Source organism: Sinohyriopsis cumingii, chromosome 6, assembly GCF_028554795.1.
Source record: "Sinohyriopsis cumingii isolate HCF-2022 chromosome 6, ASM2855479v2, whole genome shotgun sequence".
Lineage (NCBI taxonomy): Eukaryota > Metazoa > Mollusca > Bivalvia > Unionida > Unionidae > Sinohyriopsis > Sinohyriopsis cumingii.
Window position 1 is genome coordinate 34857851 of NC_142966.1, and position 22640 is coordinate 34880490.

Below are 22640 nucleotides of genomic sequence, written 5' to 3' on the forward strand. Positions count from 1 at the left end.
GACTTGAATCTTTGGTGAATTTTAATGCATGACCCTTGAATATTTAGCAATCAGCGACCTTTATTGTCTTTTTTCACTGTAAATTCGTTTTCTTTCTTTCTATACTTGTCAAGATGATATTGAAGGCCCTCTACATTCAGGCAAATGATAGTGGTCACGCAACTGATGTGTGCTTACTTTGTTGTCACAACTTTATAACCATCGTGATATTTTTCATAAATGTGATAAATAATTTATGTGTTCAAATATTTTGACTTTCTTGCTGTTCTTCATTTTTCGTATACGATTGCGCATGTTACTAACCAAATGCTCAAAAACTAAAACAACAAAACTAAAAATTTCATTGTTTTAAATTTAAATATTTTTATGAAATGAACATTAAGAAAACATGTATGATTTAAATCGAACTCACTGTAAACTTATTTTAGTTTAATTTTTCCAATCTCCATTTTTATCATGGTTGTAACGATAAAGTTTCAAACGTTTCAGAAACAAGCTACAGAACTTGAGACAGCCAAACCAAACATAACTGTTTTAAATACCTTAGATGTTGTGAAAGGTTTGACTTTTCTAACAAATCAAGTGTGTGAGGGAAAATAAAATCCATCATTAACAGGCTCTTTTACTCTGTATTATACACATCCTTATAACGTATGGTACAGTGCGTATTTGTTGAAAAAAGTATGTCTTGTAAAATAATACCAACATGCAAGTTTGAACGAAATTTTAAAGTTGATTGTGCCTGTTTATCTAAGGTTACCAAGAACTACCTATTCAGTCTGGTATGTTGCCAAATAAAACTGCTCTTTAGCATTTATCAACTCGACCATCAACGTTATTTTAGAGCACAAAGGCTTGAGCTGAAGGTGCGGTGAATTTCTGGAACAGCATCTATGATAACGCACATTTAGGTTAATAAATACTGAGTATTCACTTTATTAACTTCATTTTATATTTCAAACAATTGTAAGATGTAGTTTTTGAAAGTTGTATATAGACTGAAGTAATATTTGTTTCGGGAAAGTGAAACGTTTTCCTTTAAGAGTACTAAAATGACCCGTATTGTCATTTTTGTTGCATCCGTGAAATTAGAAAGAAACTGAATCTAGCTAGATTTGTAGCCTAACATTAGTATTGATATATTTGGAAATGTGAAGAAGAAAAAAATATTTTATAAAAAAAAAGAAAAACAAGAAAGAAAACTACACTGGCGACAGCGTTTAAACTCTCCACATTTATGCTGCTTCTAATCCATGTGAATTATATTGCAGCGACTCGCTTAAATTACTATAAATGAGTGGCATACACTGTAGTTACCTCTGAAGTGCTCCGAATGTCTCTTTTTGTTGTCTACGGATATCATTTTAGTCATATTGATGTTCAGAGGCGTATTGTGCATTAAAGCCTAGGTCTGCTTAATTACATTGGTGCCAGAAGTTGAGTTGGAAAATAAGTAAAGTCTGTGCAATATGACACTCGATGTTCAGCATGGGCGCCAGCAGGATTTTTGCAGGGGGTGGGGTGGGGTGGGTTCAGGATTTTTTGCAGGGGAGGGGGCAGTCATTCACGGCCGGGAGAGTTAGTAGTCTGAAATTAAAGCTAATATTTACTAAGCTTTTAGAACAGAATCTTGGAACATATTTTCAGCGTCGGAATATATATATATATATATATATATATATATATATATATATATATATATATATATATATGTATGTGTGTGTGTGTGTGTGTGTGTGTGTGTGTGTGTGTGTGTGTGTGTATTGCAGTATGATTTCCAGGGTGTCACGTGACCCCCCTTGACCTATGCTGCGGGTCCCCATGATGGTCAGTGATACTGAACGTTTCACATGCAAGATATATATTAATGATTAATTGTCATGAGACGTGATATGAAAATATTATGAACACCTTTAGAAATGTACACGACTTCGTGCGTATCGCTAACGAATCAGTTGTAGACTTGCTTTAATTCATGTTTTGCAGTACTCCACGCGTTCGGATCGGGAACTAGGCGAATTGCTGTCAGACGTAGTACAATAATGTTATTCACCGGTTTCAATACCAGTAATGTTGCTGTTGTTATAGGGTTTAACGCCATTTTTCAGCACAAGATAGGCTTTACATGGCGGCCAGTAAAATGGTGGAGGAAGAAACCGGGAAAACCTCGGAAATGACCACCGACCCACGATAAGCTAATGGCAAGCTTTCTCACGTACCCACACTGGCCGAGCCCGAGACTCGAACCCATGCAGACAGAGGTGAGATGGCAGTGATCCGTAACGGTTACCGTTTTAGACCATTCGGCCACTCGGGGCCCTCAATAATAATAATAATAATAATAATAACTCATATAGTTTGTATCGCATTTCGTTATGCAAATATCAGAAATGCGATTATTATTATCTTGTGTTATTGCTTATGAAACGGAACATTAATAAATGCATTCTTGAAAAGAGATCCAAGATTTTATCTATCTTTTATTTTAGGAGGAGGATCTGGTATGCGGTTGTTCAAGACGGGCCACGGTACTTACAAAACACGAAGTGGAACTACTTTTTCTCCATAGATTTGTAAGATGTTTGCAACTTTGTTTTAGTAGGATGTTTAGCTTTGTCTGAAATATTTCAGATATAATGTCTATTTTGCCTAACCTTTGTACGTGTTTAATTCCTATGTGCGTTTTGTTTTGTATTCTAAAGTGTCTGTATGTGTAAAAGGAAACTAATGATCCAAATATTCGTGGATATCGAGTCGTACATATATGAATCCAAATATTCGTGGATATAGAGTCGTACATGTATGAATCCAAATATTCGTGGATATAGAGTCGTACCTGTATGAATCCAAATATTCGTGGATATAGAATCGTACATGTATGAATTCAAATATTCGTGGATATAGAATCGTACATGTATGAATCCAAATATTCGTGGATATAGAGTCGTACATGTATGAATCCAAATATTCGTGGATATAGATTCGTACCTGTATGAATCCAAATATTCTTGGATATAGATTCGTACATGTATGAATCCAAATATTCGTGGATATAGATTCTTATGACGCTTGACTTTCTGAGATCATGTCTTAAGGTCAGTTTCATAAATACTAATAGAATTTGGTAGAATCTCGTCCCATTATATACGTTTTAAAAATTGGACCTCGAGGGTTTGTAAGTTGAAGAGGTCCCCGTTCTGTATAAGACTGACGTGTTTATAGGCTGAAGAATCTTGTTTGTGCATGTGCTTTTCTGATAGTTAAGTGATCGTGCCTGAATAATCCTTTAGTACGTCCAACTCCTATATCACGCCAAACCTACAAAGGTCCAAACATGAAATAAATTGCAGTTAAACGTTTCTTGTTTGCCTTTGTTTGCCTGTGAGGCACATGTGTGGTATTGACAGGGGGCGAGTATCTCATTTTTCAACGTGTTTCGCCCAACCTACCCCACCCCACCATTACCCTAATGACCAGCTCATCCAATAATTGACATTGTGGTGTATGTCATTTCGAACTTCCGGATTAGTGTCTGAACACTACTTGTAATCATATCAAAATTATTTTTGTCCTGTAATGAAGTAATATTTATTAGTAATAACCAAAATATAAACCATGAGATTCTATAATGATTTAATATCTAGATCTTCAATCCCTCAGGCAACTCCATCAATGGGCACTTCGTTGTTGCTTTGGTTTTGCACTTCAAACCCCGGATTTCCAAACTTCCTTCCTCCTGCCCCCACTCTAAAGGAAAATAAGTTGGCAAGTATAAGGTAAAACGACCTCCACGATTGGCATCAATACGCAATGTAAAGTTTGTGAATTTTGAACTAAAAAATGTAGGATTAATCTTATTTGAAAGTGGGCGCCTGTCTGCTTTACACAGTAAAAAACAAAGAGTTGAAAGTACCGAATGTTTTGTTGCCATAAATTGTAAAATAAAAGTACGTTCCATACAAAAGTCAATTCATATCACTTGATCTAATTTACTCACGCATTGTAGTTGGCGTATATGTCATTCTGTAGAAGTCGTAAGTCTGCATTTCCAAATAAGTGTATTGTTTGATGCATCATGTTGACATTTGTGCAATGATATCGAATCATCTAATGAATAAGGGATCTTTTTCATACGAGAAGTATAAAGTATACACTGGATCATAAAATATGAATAACGTCATTAGAAATCAAGCTAATGGTTGATAAAAATCAAGTTCGATGAAAAAAGCAATTGTTTTCCCTTCGCGATGGTTTTGCAAGCAATTCACTTGAACCTAGCCAATAATCTCTCACCCAAGAACTTAAATTTTATCCGAGATTTATTTATCAGGTGTCGCGCATTTTTACTGAATCACAGCGGAAGTTTCGTGATATCAGGGGCTTTTGAAAGTACTTTATAAATTTGCTTGTTTACGCAATCATAGGTAAATTTAGAATTTTTAGGTGTGTTGTCAAATGTAAAACACGATAACTCAAGACAGTCTACGGCCTCAATATTTGTCACCTAAAAGCTTAAGTGAATGCATGATAATATTTTGTGAAAGTAAATAACGCCGCTCTTATTCTAGCTCGGAAAGTGGCATACTATTCCGGTAAGATGAATTATCACAATCAGAAAATGTACAAGATTTTTTTATACACAGAATATTTTATATCGATTTTGAACTCGTCTGGTGGTAATAATAAGCTAGCTTATGGTACGAATCCGCTTCAAGAATGCGTCAGTCATTAATTAAAAAAAAATGTTTTTTCTACTATAGATGCGCTATTTCTGATTGTATATTCATCAAACTTGGAATGTTGGCCTATATCGTCAAGATCTCCGAATATATTGATAATAAACGAGATCCACACATATTAATTAGATGACCTTGCATCTGATTTGCTGCGCATGCTACCTGTCTAGAAGCCGCATTTCGTTTCCAAATTTACTAAATATTGGAATATCAGCATATTTTATCAATATCTTGAATGAATTGCTTTATGAACAAGGACCATGCATATTAATAAGGTGATTATGCATACGACTGGGTTAGCTTGTGACTAATCAATAAGCTTTATTTAGGTTACAATTCTGGGGGAAATTTGGTACACAGGCCCATATGAATAAGGTTCCAGCAGTGTGGAAATAGGCTTTTGGTACAAGGACCTATAGGAATAAGATTCCAATTGATCTTTATTACTGAGGTGATCTTGCATCTGATAGGCTTAATTTCTTGCCATTCAAGAAATGGTATTTCGGACCCGATTTCGGTTAAACGTCATATGTATGCTAAAACCACCACGATGTTGCACTAATTTATAATGAACTATACGTTTGCATATTAACGAGGTAATTTTTCATCTGACTGGGCCAACTTGTTTTGGTTCCATATACTTTCATCTGACTGGGCCCGCTTTTTACCGTTCCATAGACTATTTTTGTAACATTTTTATCAAGCTTTGTTAATAGGTTCATATCAATCAAGAACTCGGACGAGTTTGATTAGGAGCTAAATCAACGCATATTAACTTAATGAGCTCGCAGCTGTTGACTGTTGACTTGGCTTGTTAACACTCCAGTGTCTTTTTTGTAATACGATGTTGATAAAACTTGTGAATTAGTCTTGGGTCATTCAGATATTTGAGGAATTTAATAACGGAAGAAAAACGTATACATTTCTAATATAATGTTCATCTGACGACCGAGCATGTTACCCCTCTGAATTGACTCAATTTCTATAGGATTTTGCACATACTTTGCCAGTAAGCTTATAGTAAGGCATTATATAGACTTTATAAAAAAGTATATGGCATGTTAATGAGGTGATATTGCATCTGACTGGCTGAGCTTTTTACGTCCGTTGTGATTATGTCTCATCCGATTTTGATGAAACTTGTTAAAGAGGTTTTATCATCAAGCTCTTGGATGAGTGAAAGTTACGCATATTAATTGTATCCTTATCTTTCGAAATATTTCTTGTCAGCCTATCGTAAACTATACAGCACATCCAAAAAATAAAGATTGGGATATAGCTTATACAGGGTTGTGTTCTTATAACACAACATAGGAAGGGGAATGAAATGGACAATTGTTAAGATATATAAGTTAGGTGAACGATATTAAAGCCAACATGGGAGTCTTGCTTAAATCAGCGCTAATTTACCAAGAGAGGGTCGATTTACCACTTATATAGCGGTTTTTGGCGCTTGATTTGGTGATTTTATAATCCTATATGTACATTAATTGGTATATTTTGATAAATTATTGGTACGCAGCGAGGTCTTAGCTATGATTATCAGAATGTGAAAACATCCATAATTAGGAATCTCGATAACTTTGAGGTGGATATCGAATTCTAATTAAACCTTGGGGCAACGATTACCTACTGTAACATGGATACATTTACATAACGAATAACACTAATTAGTCACATCAGTATCTACCTTTTGGACTAGTGCAGTAACAAATTTTAAATGAATTTAAAATATACTCTGGTAAATGCATGCATGACTGTTACGTTTTGGGGCTGTACCTTCCTATACAATATATTACAGAGACCCCAGGAGGATTCGGTGGTGATGAGGTGGCGTAGGTTCAATAAACTCTAAAAAAATTGTAGTCACATTTTTTTTTGCATAATTTAATTTTCTTTTTTAATTTTTAGGAAACATACAGATTAAATTTTACATCTCTATAAGTGAATTGAGTGTCGTGAATTTATAAAAAGAAATAGTTTTTGTATAATACTTGTCATTCGCATGTAATTAATTTTTGTACGACTGAAACCATTTATTTTCTAGGATTATAGAGAGATTTTCAACATGTCTGCCGATTCCAATGATTCAAAAAATTTAGATATATGCAGGTAAGTAAAGGACATTTTGTTCGTATAAAAAATCTTGACATAATGAAACTATCAAGTGGTCGTGAACGTTTGGCTGCCATCATAAACCTTCTCCAGATGGAAGATTTAAACCAAAATCTTATGTAAGATTGAAAGTTTTAAGCTTAAAAAAAATACACACTTTTTCTTGCATAAACTGTAATGGACCAAAGCAAAACTACTTGTTCAGAATATGGTGTCGTGTCCTATTGGAGGTCTTAATGTCAACTAGGTGATAACTATCCAAATATGCCATGAAAATAGTTTCTTATTAAAGGACGATTGCCGAAAATTCAAACGTCATGTATGACGTCATGGGCTATGATTATATACATTCATATGCAACTGGCTACTTTTGTAAAACTACATTCAGTATTACTAGTGTCATTCGACTTAGTAAGCAGGTATTATGCAAGAAGCATTATGGATTTCTCTATTATCTAAGAAGTATAAAATATGATTTGTTACTGTGTGTTTTTTTTATAAGCTAAGAGGTTGGGAAAATGAAATTGTTGTGAAATATTGGACTTGTCCAACACCTCCCCACTAATAAATGAGTATGTACAATATTATGCTGATGCATTTTTGGAAAGAAAAAGAAAATTTATACCCTACATGTCTCTGAGTGAGTCGCGGTACGCACTTGTTAGAAATACGGGCACCGTTTCCAACATAGTTTACTGCCATGACTCCAAAGTCTGAATGCAAGTTTCCTGCGTTGTATAGAGAACACTTTCAAGAACGTAAATATCATTATCTCTTAATTCACTTCTTCTTCACAACCACCACCAGCATGATCGTTTTATTTTTAATATTTATTAATTTTCGAACAACTTTTTTTCAGAAAAGACATCATATTCAGCCATTTCCCATTGAATAAGCTGAAAGAAAACCCCGGCACATGGAGCATGCTTAAATACAAGTACGTTGAGTGTGCATCCTTGATACAGTAATACTCAATCGTAAATAATGAAGAAAAAACAATTATAGTTGAAATCCAATATAAAGAAGATTAGTTGTCATAACTTTTTCTGATTAAACTTCGTAACGATTGCAACTAAGCAACGCTCTACATATGGAATGCTCAGATGGAAATAAGATGGTGCAGTTTGCGCGAGCAAATAAATAAAGCTGCTCGCAAAGGAATTGCACTTTCGTGTTCCCTAAAGGTTATTTTTTATCCGTCTGAAGTACGCCCATAAGTGTCAAATACGAGAGAGATTAGTCGTAATATCTGCCCGTTCGTCCGTCCATCCGGCATATAAGTTTTGGGTAATATTTTCTTAATTTTCATCAAAGAGTCATCGTTAACCTTTACCCGTAAATGCAACAGGGGGAAAAAACATATGTTGAGATTAAAGGTCAAGGACTTTCATGGTCAAGATCACGGAAAACATTTGATTAACTTGTAGGTTGGTAGCCTTTAGTTAAAATTGTTTGAATCCAGCAGTACCATTGACTTTTACCGTAAATTAGTTATTATAAAACATAGTCTAGATATATCTTAAGCTTTGGATGTAGAAAATTCACTGACTTTTTAAGGATTTGCAAATTACGTGTAATACCTATTTTCAGGGACCTAATTCATCATAAACCATGAGACGGTATGCGTTTTTTTCTTCTTCTAATTACGTCCTAATGATTAAATTGTGGATTTATTGTGTGCCATTTTTCATTGAATGTACTCCAACTAAAACTTGCTTAACTCTGAATATGGACATTTTCCGTTCCAATCAATCCAAATAATCAACACGAGTCCAACCGTCTGATGCGATTGTCAAAGGTCAAGGTCACAGTTGTCGAGTTGTTATAGTTTAAAAGGAAGACAGAACTTACATCATGTGCCTATGTATATGCCTTAGACTTTGATAAGGATTTCCCAGTGTTAATGGAGAATCCTTTTGGAAGAGTAAATCGTCGAAGGTAAGACCACAAATTATAGTTTTGCAGTTTTGAAGGGTTCAAATGTGTTCGTGTGACAAATTATGGATTAAAATATATTTCAAGGTATTGGTTTGTTTTTACATAGTCTTTGAAAGGAAACATATCAATTGTCAACATTTAATTACTTTCCAGATATGGCAGGTTGATTGTGAAAGACAGCAATGAGTTGGAGTGGATATATGTCATTAAATCTGTAAGTTCTTTTTTCCATTTTATGCCCAGCCATAAATATGGAAGACGCAGTGTCACCCTTGTCTGTCCGTCCATTAAACTGTCATTAAGTGCTTTGATTAGGATAGTTTTTCTTGCACTATTTCCTGAAAGGTCATACAACTTTGCGTAGGCATGGAGGTCACTGGGTAAGCGCAATAACCACCACATACTCCCACCCCTATTACCATCAAAATATGTTTGTAGATTTATATTTCCAGCTTCATTGCCATTGGTTACGTTGTTTTCGAACAAGTAGTGTCTTAAGGCATACAATAAATGGGGTTATGCAACATTGCATGCCATGTCCTTTTTTCTCATGTCTTATAACACCCTACCACCAAAAGATCAGTCCGACCTATGTTTTATGCTTCAGCACTTTCGGTTAAGTTTCGTAAAATTTCATTGTTTTCAATTATCAACATTCGTTTTATATCGATTAGGAAACAAGTTATGATCTTTTATCAAGTTCTTCATTTAGTCGAGCTAGAGATGCCTTGTGGTCGTTGGAATGTAAGGCAACTTGAACAGAACAGAACAGTTTATAATTATGTTGTACAACTTTATTTAATCATTAAACAAAGAAATAAAGAAAGAAAAACTTAAGAAAACGTACATGCAGAAACCGATGGTGATGAAACATTTCACTTGCAGGATGAGATGACCGAGTGTTGATCAATATTAACAGGATTTGCCCGTTTGTCTAGATAAATGTATTATTTTTAATATCGTTGTTTACTTAACTTGTACAAAATAGTCTAAACCAAAAGTAAATTTGAAACATAATTTTAAAGAATAACATTAAATGCGCACACATAAAAAATCTTTGAAAATGTCAGTGATTATAATTGAACTTACAGGGTGAAGCAAGGGTGTTGAAAAACCTAGAACCCGGGAGGATTGATGTTCAATCCAGGCGAAAAAAGATCCAGGAAATGATGGAAGAACAGTCGCCCTTCCACAAAAAGAAGAAAATACTTAGCTTTATAGCAGATGGCGTGAGCAGTTAGTATAACTTTAGTCACTCCAAACTCTTAAAAGATCAAATACGTTATTTTCAAATGTATAACAGGAATTGTACGGGACAATTGCAGATTCTGATTTGTCCCAGTAACATATAACCATGTGTACTCCCCACCTATTAGCTGGAACCAACTTCACACTGTACAATTCCAGATGAGCAATCGCATAATGCGCCAGCAGATCTTGATCTGTTTTGTCAGTCAATATCAGTAGAACTAACAGCATAAACCCTAATCTGCCAGTGCATTATGCGACTGCAGACCGGGCTCTGTGTTGTATTCATTAGAATCGAACTTACTAGCTAGTATACAGTGTATTTCGCCTGCAGAACAGGGTCTACACTGGTGTTTGTACAAGTGATATCACACGAGCAGCAAGAGCACTTATTCGCTAGAACATGGTGCAGGGGCAGAACTGGGACTACATTATTGTATATTGACAGGTAAAGTAAACTACATGAGAAAATACGGAAATAATGTTTATTGTATTAAATATCAACATTTGACTTGTTATCCATTACATCTATATCCCTATATCACATAGGATACGGGTGTGATAGAAGAAAAAAAAAGAATTAACACTTCAAACATTTATGACGTACAAAATACATAATGTGATTTGGACTTTTTTGGAACGTAGCTTTAACAATTCTTCAGTCGTATTGCTACGATGTCTGCAATGTGGCAGTTTATACTGATGTCTAGCACTCGGGAATCATGTAGCATGATGTCCCACCCAGTCACATTATTCTGACACCAGGCCGTCCAGTCCTAACACTAACCCCTTAATGCTGAGCGCCAAGCGAGGAAGCCGTTAGTACCGTTTTTGTAAGTCTTAGGTATGACTCGGTCGGGAATCGAACCCATGACCTCCCGCATCCCAGGCGGACGCTCTTACCACTAGGCCACCGGAACGGTCAAAATACATAAAACAATGCCAATGATACACATACTTTGGATGAGCCACTTTCAATCGGCTTAATTGACTAAACCCTACCAGCATCAAGAGAAGAGGGCTACGTATGTTTTTCACGTTTTCAACATTGAGTATGTGATTTATGTTTAAATAAAACAATAGTTTTATATAAATTGAGGAAACTTGTACACTAAATGTGTCCCATATTCTAGAATTATTGGTCAAACGGGGTTACTTTGGTTTGAATGTATCTTTCTCCCACCATAAACGCATAAAGTGCAGCTTGATTTTAAAACAAGAACAAATACTAGCAATTTCGATTCTGAGTCTATATGTGCAAAGGTCATTGATTATGAAAGGTCTGCTTTAGACGATATTTAGGAAACTTTATTTGGTTGCAGAGAAGTCTGTGTACCACCCGTCAGTCTATCAACCTAACAGAAGGCGTATGCTACAGTCTGCCCCATCGGGATCGAAAAAGAAAGGGCTTGGCAATGATATACTTTACCACAGTCTTCCTAGCACCCCTACTGGCATACTTAAGGGCAGCCGACCTAACACTAGAGCAATATCAAAAACACCATCGGATCCAAATGAAGGAACCAAAAGCGATGAAGAAGCAGACGAATCCGTCGATAAAGATTCCAAAGCTGTTAAGTTTCCGAAAATAAAACTTAAGGCACCAGGAAGTGATGCGGATACTCTCAGCATCGCGGGAGATGGTAAAGAAAATGACGATTATGCTGATCCAACGGAAGATAAGAAGAACGCTAAGGGGGAAGTGAACGATGGTGGTGAGGACGTGATGCTGATAACAATGGACCAAATAAAGGCCATTAATGACCCCAAAAGAAGTAGAACTGGAAAGAAAGGAATATTTAAGAGACCACAGAGCCCTAATAAAGATAAATTAAATGCAAGACCAAGCACAGAAGTTATACCAAAACCAAACAGGTAATATACATTCTTTCATCACTTACAATTTCAAAAAAAAAAAACTTTTGCAATTGATGTAAACTGGGTTTGTGTTGTCAGAGCCTTTTTTCTTATTTCTAATATACATGCATTTAGATGGCGGGCGATATATAAGATTCAGGTTGTTTTTATTTGTCCGTGTTTGTGTCCGTTGTTTTTTAAATCTCGGATGTCCAGGTGACTAAATCACTTGATATATGTTATCATATACAGTGTGCACGACGTTTGACGATAGCTCCTATATTACCGTGTACAGATAGCTTTTTCACAAGTATGAATCTATGTTAATGATTTTTTAAAATTGATCCATTACTGTGTTTATGCAAGTGTTAAATACACACAATGATTGTTAATCCTTTTATTTTGTTATATCGATGTTTTAGTTGCAATTCTCTCATCTTATACATTCATCTCGTATATGTATGAGAAAGGCATATGTCCCTTACTAAATCTCTTTTATATTTGTAAATTTTATTGTACACATGAGAAAATGTTAATAAACATATCTATATGTATGTCTTGCCGTTAATAAACATATCTATATGTATATCTTGCCGTTAATAAACATATCTATATGTATGTCTTGCCGTTCAAGACACCAATGAGAATAAAATTTGCTGTGTGTACGCATCTTCGGATTAATATATTGTTACGTATATTTCATTTTATTTATATTTAATTTAATTTAATTGTTTGTAAGTTTTAAAATCTTTTTATTTTAATTACATGTGAAAGCAATGTAATTTTGTTTACTAGGAATTTGACATTTTCCAGAAAATTCAGTTCGACCGAAACTTTTCATAAATACCTAATAATAGAAGCACTGTTTCTATTTCTGACTTAGTTCCCGACCTTGATTCAAAAATCCCTGAGACACGTAAACAACTATTTATTTTTCTTTTATTCTCTGAGTAAAATGATTGGTATGTGATTTTTTATATGTAAACAGCCTCTATTTCGCAATTTTGGGTTTTCCGAAATTGCGCATTAGTCAGGTTTTATACTGCTGTCTATAAATATATTTCTCAGTTGGGCTTTTTTATTTGCACTAGAAACTGTATGTTGTCGCACTTTGGAGACAGACGTTAATGTTTAATCAAATTATTTGGATTCTAAAGGATTTCTTTTTCCTGGAAATATTTGAGTGCTTATACAGAATTCTTGAGCAAAGACATTTATTTAAATTTTGTTCGGAATATTGTTTTATGTAGTTCACAAAGGACTGTACACACCAGCTCTATACTGACTACAGTATACGTCATCACCTTCCATTTCAGATATTTCGTCGGGACTCGAACTTGAATTCATTAGAATATTTCATTACTAGGACTTCTAAAGTTAAATTCGTGGATTATTCTTGGATTAATTTTGGATTTGATTCTTAAAACCGCAAGTTCTTATCTTATCATTTGTACAGTGCTTTTTCAAGGAAATAAATTATTCGTTATATTTTTCAAAGCTTGTTGTTTTCAATCTTTCTTGTGTTACTGTTTATTAGAGCCTAAAAACGAAACATAAGAACATGTCTCTCATTAGAAGTGGTTTGCTGTGACTGGCTTCCTGTATTTATATATCAATGTCTAAAACATTGCGTCTCTGCTCTGTTTTACTTTTTAAATCATCCTCGCCAGACTTTGGGTGTGAGTAAATCTTAGGGAGGTGGTTTGTCACCCTCTAAAACAGAGTTGATGCAATAAACTTTCCAAAATCTATTTGAAGCTGCTTAAACAATTGTGCTAAACTTCGAACTCACAGCTATGTTTCATTTACTTTCATTCTTACATGCTGATCATTCTTTTCTAGGTACATGCATACACCGACAGGCGCACGTAGTGAAAGTGGAAACAGACGGATGTCTAAATCAAAAGAAAAACCAGTGCAGAGAATGGAACTACCAGCATTTGTACAGATAGAGACCCTCCATCCCGGCCAAACTTTTGTATGTATACATTATTCATCTATACCTAACACTGGCTACGGCATTTATTAGTTAATTAGTCGGGTTTCGACAGAAAATAATTAAAGAAATTTGAAACTGACATTCAGCTATTGTCTCCTACAGCGATTCATTTTCTAATACGAAACAGGATACACCAGTTTCGCTGTACGGTGCTTTTAAAAAGCTACTGGTTTGTTTGACGTTTAACGGCAGAGCAAAACGAGTAGTTAGTTCATTAAGTACCTTGCCAAAGAACACACCATCGTAACCGACCCTGGCTGATCTGATGGTAGGGTTCTGTGGGGGTGTAGTGGTTGTCTAGGGGTGGGGTTCTTCTTATAGACTTTAACGAATTATGAGAAGTTCCCCTGGTCCTTATTCAGAAGGTTAATTCTGGACACTATATTATTTATTGACTAAATATATTTATGGCTACGAGCCCCCAGTCAGCAATGCCGACAGTTAAATTAAAAGAAATACAAAGATGAAATTTAAACAATAACAATTTAATAAATGAAATTTAAAAGAATTTAAAGTAATCAATGTCTCTCTTTCACCCAATGATCCCTTTGGTCATCATTTGAGTTCACAGTGTGAGGAGATTTTTCCCTTCTTGAGTGCTACTCATCTAAATCTCTTCGTTCCCTTGTCTTTCTCTCCTTTCGTGATCTCCACTTCCGCTTCCTCTTCTATTATCCTTGTTCCTTGCCGTTATCTTGACTTCCGGTTCCTCTTCTAGTATCCGGAACCCTTGACGGTACCCCTTGAGGTCACCCGAAATTCACTCGGTATCTCTCACCGTCACCCGAAATTCTCTGAACTTCTCTCGTCCCCCGAAATTCTCTGAAATTCTTTCGTCCCCCGAAAGCTTCCTGATCGAAGCTATTTCATGAATTTCCTAAATTCCGCCAATTTTTACGAATGGCTAACGGAGTGTGTGTCACTGCGACTCTTAAACACCAACTGACGAATTTCAGGCTTGTACAAGTCTTATTCCAGCTTCTCGAATCAAGTCCCACCTACAACGCATCCCGATTGGATGGCGACGGACTCTGGTCATTTGATCGAACTGTCAATCATAAAATTGTCAGTCTGTGTGTCCCCATGTACTGTCCAGCCTACCATTGTCGGCTTCCGGCTCTTTGAAGTTGTCTACGTCACGTGTTCCCATGTACAAAGATTCCCGCCAGATTTCCACTCAAGAGCTCAAACAAAGACTGGGTTACGTAAGAGGATTAGCCAACTTAGGCACTTGGAAAAACAAAGCTTACCTGGCTCCACTTACAGACTTATAAATACATGTATAATACAAGGGGTTGGGGTAAAACATCACATCCCCCCACGCTTGAGAATAAAATCAGGATTTTATTCACTCAAACTAAAAAAGCAAAAGTGTTACACGATATAAAGAACAAAATCAGCAAAATGAACTAAATGCTAAACTGAGTATGAACACGAAAATATAACAAATGATCTATATCATTTCGGCGCTTCTACTCATGAAATCTGCGCCTACGTTTTCAGATCCTTTCACGTATCTGATCTGCATCTGGTACTGCTGTAAAAACAGCGACCATCGCATCAATCGACCATTGGACAACTTTGCCTGCGCCAGATAGGCGAGTGGTTGGTGGTCGGTCTCCAATATGAACTTACGTCCATATAGGTATCGCTCGAACCGTGATATGCCGAACACGATTCCGAGACATTCCCTCTCCGATACTGAGTAATTCTTCTCGGCAGCAGACAACTTCCGGCTGCCGTATGCGACAGGAAAAAGCGTCTTGTCATGCTCCTGGAGCAGTACTGCTCCCAGTCCCGTGTCGCATGCATCGGTGCGCAGAACGAATTCTTTATCCAAGTCCGGTAGACGAACAACTGCGTCGGATGTAAGTCTATCCTTTAGCGTTTGGAATGCGTGCTCACACGCATCTGTCCAAACGAACTTACTCGGGGTCCGTTTCTTGGTTAGGTCAGACAACGGGCCCGCAATCGCGCTGAAATTAGCGACATACCTCCGGTAATATCCGGCCAGTCCCAGGAATGACCTCACTTCCGTTTTCGTGGTGGGGCGTGCGGCGTTTCTCAACTGCTCCACCTTCGACTTCTCTGGAGACAGCGTGCCTTGGCTCAGGGTATGTCCTAAATAGTCTAATGTCCTGAAACCAAGGTGACATTTGGAAGGGCGGGCTGTCAAGCCCTCCTGACGTAGCCGCTCCAAAACGTCAGCTAACAGAGCGAGGTGTTCACCCCATGTCTCTGTAGCTAACAAGAGGTCATCCATGAAGTTGTGGACACCCCTATCGCGCAAGGGCTCCAACAACTTCCGCATCATTCTGGTAAAGACGCTGGGCGCGTTTTGTACCCCGAACGGCATCACCAACCATTGGTATGTCCCGTCGGGAGTAGCAAAAGCAAGCTTCGGTCGGTCTTCTTTCCTTACCGGAATTTGCCAATACCCCTTGGACAAATCCAGTTTGGAAAAATATTTCGCTTTCGAGACCGAAGCGAAGATATGTTCGGGGTCAGGTAGCATTTCAACTTGAAATTCTGTCACCTGATTCAGCTTCCGGTAGTCGACGCAGAACCGATGGGTGCCGTCCTTCTTCTGCACTAAGACTACTGGTGAGCTGTACGGAGAGTCGGCAGGTTCGATTACTCCCAGAGCAATCATCTGCTCGATTTCTTCCCTTACAACTTGTCGTTTCGCGTGGGGCAAGGGGTAGGGTTTACGCTGAACTGGTCGGTCGTCCACCATCTTTAACCCGAACTCGACAAGCGTCGTCCTCCTGGGTTTTTCTGTTAGCACGTCGGAATATCCGGCCAGCAAGGTCTCTATCTCGTTCCGCTGCCCTTCAGTTAACATGGGGTCACACTCCACGTCCGACGGAGTCTCGGCCCTCGTTAATGGACAGCTCGGGACAGTGTTAGCACCTTCCGTATCGCCTTCGATATCCTCGGTGACTATCGCTGCGACAACAAAATCGCTGGCGGTCTCCCTTTCCCGGTACCTCTTGAGCAAATTGGCATGGTACAATTTCTCTTTCGTCGGTAGCTGTATCCGGTAGGTTTGACCTCCGACCTTCTTGGTGACGACGTATGGACCCCTCCAGGAAACTTGCAACTTGTTGTGTTCCTGGGGCAACAACAACAACACTTTGTCCCCTACCTCAAACTGACGTGGTTTTGCGCGCTTATTGTAATTTTTCGCCTGTTGCGCCCTAGCTCGTTTGAGATTTTCTTGCGCGAGAGAACAAACCTCTTCCAGTTTGTTGCGCAAGTCCGCGACGTACTGGTAGGTAGTGCGTACTTCCTCTACAGCGTGGTCGTCTGTCCACAGCTGTCTCAGTACGGCGATTGGGCCGCGTACGGTTCTCCCGTACAAGAGTTCAAAGGGAGAGAACCCCAAACTCGCTTGCGGTACTTCCCGGTATGCAAAAAGCATGGCCGGAATATACCGGTCCCAATCCTTGGGGCGGCCTTCGCACAATTTCTTGAGCGTGTTTTTCAAGGTCCCATTAAACCGTTCGACCAATCCGTTACATTGGGGGTGATACGGTGTAGTCGTGAGGTGTTTAATCGACATGAGACGATTCACCTCCGCCATCACACGACTCATAAATTGTGTTCCTTGATCGGTCAAGATCTCGTCGGGCACTCCGACTCTTGACCAGATCGCAAACAGAGCTTCCGCGACGGTTTCCGTGTCAATGTTACGCAACGCAACGGCCTCCGGATAGCGTGTAGCATAATCGACAACCGTTAAAATATATCGATTTCCGTGCGCAGACGCGGGTTTTATCGGTCCGATTAAATCCATGGCAACACGTCTAAATGGTTCATCGATAAGGGGCGTACTCCCCAAAGGGATGGGTCGCTGATCCGTTTTCGGTGCCATTCTCTGGCATTTGTCACAGGAGAGACAGAACCGTTTTACGTCTCCCTGGACCCCTGGCCAGTAAAACTCTTTTACAAGACGGTCACGCGTCTTAGCAATTCCCATGTGTCCACCCATGAGACTCTCGTGTGCAAGTTTCAGTACTTCGCAACGCTTTTCCTTTGGCACGACGACTTGCTTGAAGTGTTCGTTGTGTTTCCTGGCGTGGCGATACAAGATTCCCTTCTTGTAGACAAACTTCACCGCGCCGTTCGGAGTTTCCCTTTCTGTTCCCGCTTCTGCGTGTTTGTGCAACTGCGCCAGAGTTGCGTCCTCCTGTTGCAGCTTCCTTAACTCCGCTGGAATAACATTACTAACCGGTGTCGATGTAACTTGGATTGGCTTTTGTTTCGGCTGTCGACTCATGGCCCTGGTTTCAACAGCACTCACTGGCATAGGTGTGCAGGTTTCGGGGTTCGGCTGGGGTAACACATAACGGCAACCCAATATGACGTCATGTGATAGCCCCTCCAAGCAAGCAGCTTCAATTTTCCCCTTCACGTATGGTGAATCGAGGTCAATGACAGCTACTGGTAATGAGTCACGCGCGCAGTTCGCGTACTGAACTTCTATTACCTCCCCTGTATAGTCCTCCGGCTTGACATATTTCTTGTCGACAAGCGCGGGGACGCTGCACCCAGTGTCATACAAGATGGTGGCGCCTTCACCATTGACAGTTGCGGCCGCAAGGTTGGCTGGGTTGCGACTCGCTTCCGGCACACATTCCTTCTTAGCTACGACATTCACCTGGGTCTGCCTGCCCTTGGGACAGTCCCTGGCAAAATGCCCCAGGCGCTTGCAATTAAAACATGTCGGCGGCCCTCGCCGACTTGCAAGTCCTGGTTTCGTGGGTGAGGCCTGTCCAGGTCGATAGGCGGCAGCCCTACCTGTAGGTGCCCCTCCGACCTTCCCGTCGCCCTGACGGTTACGGACAGCCGGCTCAACCTCCCCCATACGACGCGACTCAGAGGGTCGGGGTCGGTCAGCAACCCCGGAACCTCCACTCTTCGAGTGCGCCTGCTCGTATCGCTCCGCCATGTTAGCGATCTCTTCGAGCGTCCGGTGTTCTCTTTCTGCTAAGAAAACTGTCAACTCGCGACGGTAAGTACCCAGGACATGTTCCTTGAGTATTACCTCGCGTAGCCCTTCGTACGTGCGTTCGACTTCGGCCATTTTCATCCACTTCTCAAATAAACCTCGAACACGGTTGTGGAATTGAGAGTGGGTCTCTGTTACCTTTTTCACCGAGTCCCGGAAAAGTTTCCGGTAAGTCTCGGCGGTCAGCCGATAATGGCAGAGAAGCGCCTTCTTGAGGGCAGTGTAGTCATCAGCCTCTTCTGCAGTTAAGCCGTGGTAGACTTCCCGAGCTGCACCTTGCAAAAAGGCTGAGACATTAATGGCCCAGTGCTGTTCAGGGACCTGATGAGCGCGTGCGAGTTTCTCAAACTGGACGAGAAAATCGTCAATAGCCTCCTCCCTATCATTGAAGCGTGACATGTTGATCTGGACTATCCGGTGGTCGATGAAAGGTCGGCCGGTTGTTCCAGAGCTTGTACTGGCGTCGTCCCGTCCGTTGGTCCTAGCTTCAACTCTGACCTTTTCCATCTCCAGAGTGTGAGCGAGTCTGGCTAGCTCCAGCTCTTTCTGGGCGTCTCGGTCCGCTGCTATCTTGGCTAACTCTTGGTCCGCTGCTATCTTGGCTAGTTCTCTCTGGGCTTCTCGGTCCGCTGCTATCTTGGCTAGTTCTCTCTGGGCTTCTCGGTCCGCGGCTATCTTGGCTAACTCTTGGTCCGCTGCTATCTTGGCTAGTTCTCTCTGGGCTTCTCTTTCCGCTGCTTTTTCGGCCTTCCATTCCTTGATCCTTTCTTCTACAAAGGTTGCCAGGCGATCTCCCTCGTATCCAAGATCTTCCGACCCCATGGCGCGGTATTCCTTTATCATTTGTCGTTCGGTAGCCATTATACTAATGTAAAGTGATACCTTGTCTCAAAATTCAAACAATATACAGATATTTGTAATACCAGTTTAAATACTTACCTGTCGACAACAACTAGTTTCGTTCAGGTAAGATATTTGTTCGATATCTGCTTCACACGTACTGCTATGAATGGAAGATCTACAAAGCCTGCACATATGACAATAAAAATACAAGATGAGAAAATCACAAAATTTCAAATACAAAGAATGGAAAATATCTCACACTGTTCACTAATACTTCTACCAATAACTTTAAGTCCCAAAATAATATATATGTCTAATTCATATCCCGGACGAGCCCCCACTGTGGGGGTGTAGTGGTTGTCTAGGGGTGGGGTTCTTCTTATAGACTTTAACGAATTATGAGAAGTTCCCCTGGTCCTTATTCAGAAGGTTAATTCTGGACACTATATTATTTATTGACTAAATATATTTATGGCTACGAGCCCCCAGTCAGCAATGCCGACAGTTAAATTAAAAGAAATACAAAGATGAAATTTAAACAATAACAATTTAATAAATGAAATTTAAAAGAATTTAAAGTAATCAATGTCTCTCTTTCACCCAATGATCCCTTTGGTCATCATTTGAGTTCACAGTGTGAGGAGATTTTTCCCTTCTTGAGTGCTACTCATCTAAATCTCTTCGTTCCCTTGTCTTTCTCTCCTTTCGTGATCTCCACTTCCGCTTCCTCTTCTATTATCCTTGTTCCTTGCCGTTATCTTGACTTCCGGTTCCTCTTCTAGTATCCGGAACCCTTGACGGTACCCCTTGAGGTCACCCGAAATTCACTCGGTATCTCTCACCGTCACCCGAAATTCTCTGAACTTCTCTCGTCCCCCGAAATTCTCTGAAATTCTTTCGTCCCCCGAAAGCTTCCTGATCGAAGCTATTTCATGAATTTCCTAAATTCCGCCAATTTTTACGAATGGCTAACGGAGTGTGTGTCACTGCGACTCTTAAACACCAACTGACGAATTTCAGGCTTGTACAAGTCTTATTCCAGCTTCTCGAATCAAGTCCCACCTACAACGCATCCCGATTGGATGGCGACGGACTCTGGTCATTTGATCGAACTGTCAATCATAAAATTGTCAGTCTGTGTGTCCCCATGTACTGTCCAGCCTACCATTGTCGGCTTCCGGCTCTTTGAAGTTGTCTACGTCACGTGTTCCCATGTACAAAGATTCCCGCCAGATTTCCACTCAAGAGCTCAAACAAAGACTGGGTTACGTAAGAGGATTAGCCAACTTAGGCACTTGGAAAAACAAAGCTTACCTGGCTCCACTTACAGACTTATAAATACATGTATAATACAAGGGGTTGGGGTAAAACATCACAGGTTCGAACCCACGATGTTCACAAGGACGGTGTATATAGGTGTGATCTCAATAGCATTGATGTAAATAATACTCAAGCCACCCTGACAGTGCTATCTTCAGGCAATAGTATATGAAGTATACATTTTTTTTTTCATTTCTACATGCAGGATGGACAACGGTAAGGCAAGTAATGTAGCTCCTTAAATTATTGCCATGAACTGTACGATGGCAGATTAGTTACAACAGGGAAAGACAAGCACAATAGAAAAATCAAGACAAAAAATAAAACCGGTTAACAAATTAGTGGAAACATGATTAGTTGCTGTAATGATGATAATGCTTTAAAACCTAGAAGACATAAAAGCAAAAACAAAAACAAAACAAATATGATGATAACATCTTCGCTAATCCATCAAGGGCTATGCATTCCCAGACATATTTCAGATCAAAGACTAATCAGGCAAAGATGTAACACGTAAAGTCACAGTTTATTTTCGGTTGGAAATAACGTAACAAAGTCGAAAAATATCACGTTTGTTTGTGAGAAGTAGAAAGTAACACTGCAGTCCCAGGAAGAAAGAAAATTACAATCCTATTAATCTTCGACTTTTACTTCCTTTTTATACAAAACATTTATCACGATAGAAGGATGTTTCAAAGTAAAACAAGGTTTTGGTTTTTAAGTTTTACAATAATTTAAACACCAACTTGCACAAACACTTTTCAGCCGACACCACTGTCGCCGCTACACACAACCAGCTTAAACTGAGATAATGGAATGCTAACCGTTTGGTTGTCTCGGAAGAGAGATAGACTGTGGATGTAGTGAGTGTGATTGTCTTATTACAATGTCTCGAAAACAAATGGTTCAAATGACGAGCGCTCGCCCATCACTCTTTTCTGTCTCCAAAATTGTAAAAATGTACTATGTAATTTTCAAGGATGCTTCTCTGCTCCTGAAGAATTTGCTAATGTGAAAGACTTCCGACCAAGGAACCAAAAGGTGGATAGTACGCATATACTATTAGCGAGGAAATATATCGGTGAACTCAATCCACTTCATAGTTTTTAAAATAAATCATAATTATATATTAACACGTTTAATTACTTCCAGGGTCTGAGATCTTGTTTAGAATCTGACGAGAGAGGACCTTCAGTTAGTCTGGTACGTATTTTTATCACGTCATTATTATGTTGTCGGTATGCCATCCATATTTGTTCGTATGTTCTCAAGAGATATATTTATTTCCAACTAAAATTAAAGACATCTTTCTTTATGAAAAAGCCACAGATAATAGAGAGATTTAATCTCTCAAACACTGTCCCAAATGCAAGAAGCATTTGAATTTACGTCTTAGACCATATATTTAAGTGAAAACCAATCACAAGTGTACACTACATTTCTGTGAACACTACGATTTAAAAAAAAATGGTAAACGTTATACGCATTATCAAAACCATCGACTTAAATAACAATTCCTTACTTTCCAAAATTCTACTCATAATTAAGGAAAATCTTAATACAAAAGATT

General features: G+C 39.0%; 1 protein-coding gene and 1 non-coding gene across 3 annotated transcripts in view; one reads left to right on the top strand and one right to left on the bottom strand.

Moving 5' to 3' along the window:
• LOC149796705 (uncharacterized) overlaps positions 1-22640 on the top strand; it is a 170051-nt gene that overhangs the window by 142250 nt on the left and 5161 nt on the right. For both annotated transcript variants that reach the window (XM_089961333.1, XM_089961335.1), the window contains 8 exons: positions 2490-2573; positions 6784-6848; positions 7711-7788; positions 8943-9003; positions 9881-10025; positions 11360-11912; positions 13737-13872; positions 22223-22273. In XM_089961333.1, the coding sequence (XP_089817459.1) occupies positions 2490-2573; positions 6784-6848; positions 7711-7788; positions 8943-9003; positions 9881-10025; positions 11360-11912; positions 13737-13872; positions 22223-22273 (1173 nt within the window). The remainder of the gene's footprint in view (positions 1-2489; positions 2574-6783; positions 6849-7710; positions 7789-8942; positions 9004-9880; positions 10026-11359; positions 11913-13736; positions 13873-22222; positions 22274-22640) is intronic.
• Trnap-ggg (transfer RNA proline (anticodon GGG)) lies at positions 10885-10961 on the bottom strand. The gene has a single exon. It is a non-coding gene; the product is annotated as a tRNA-Pro (tRNA).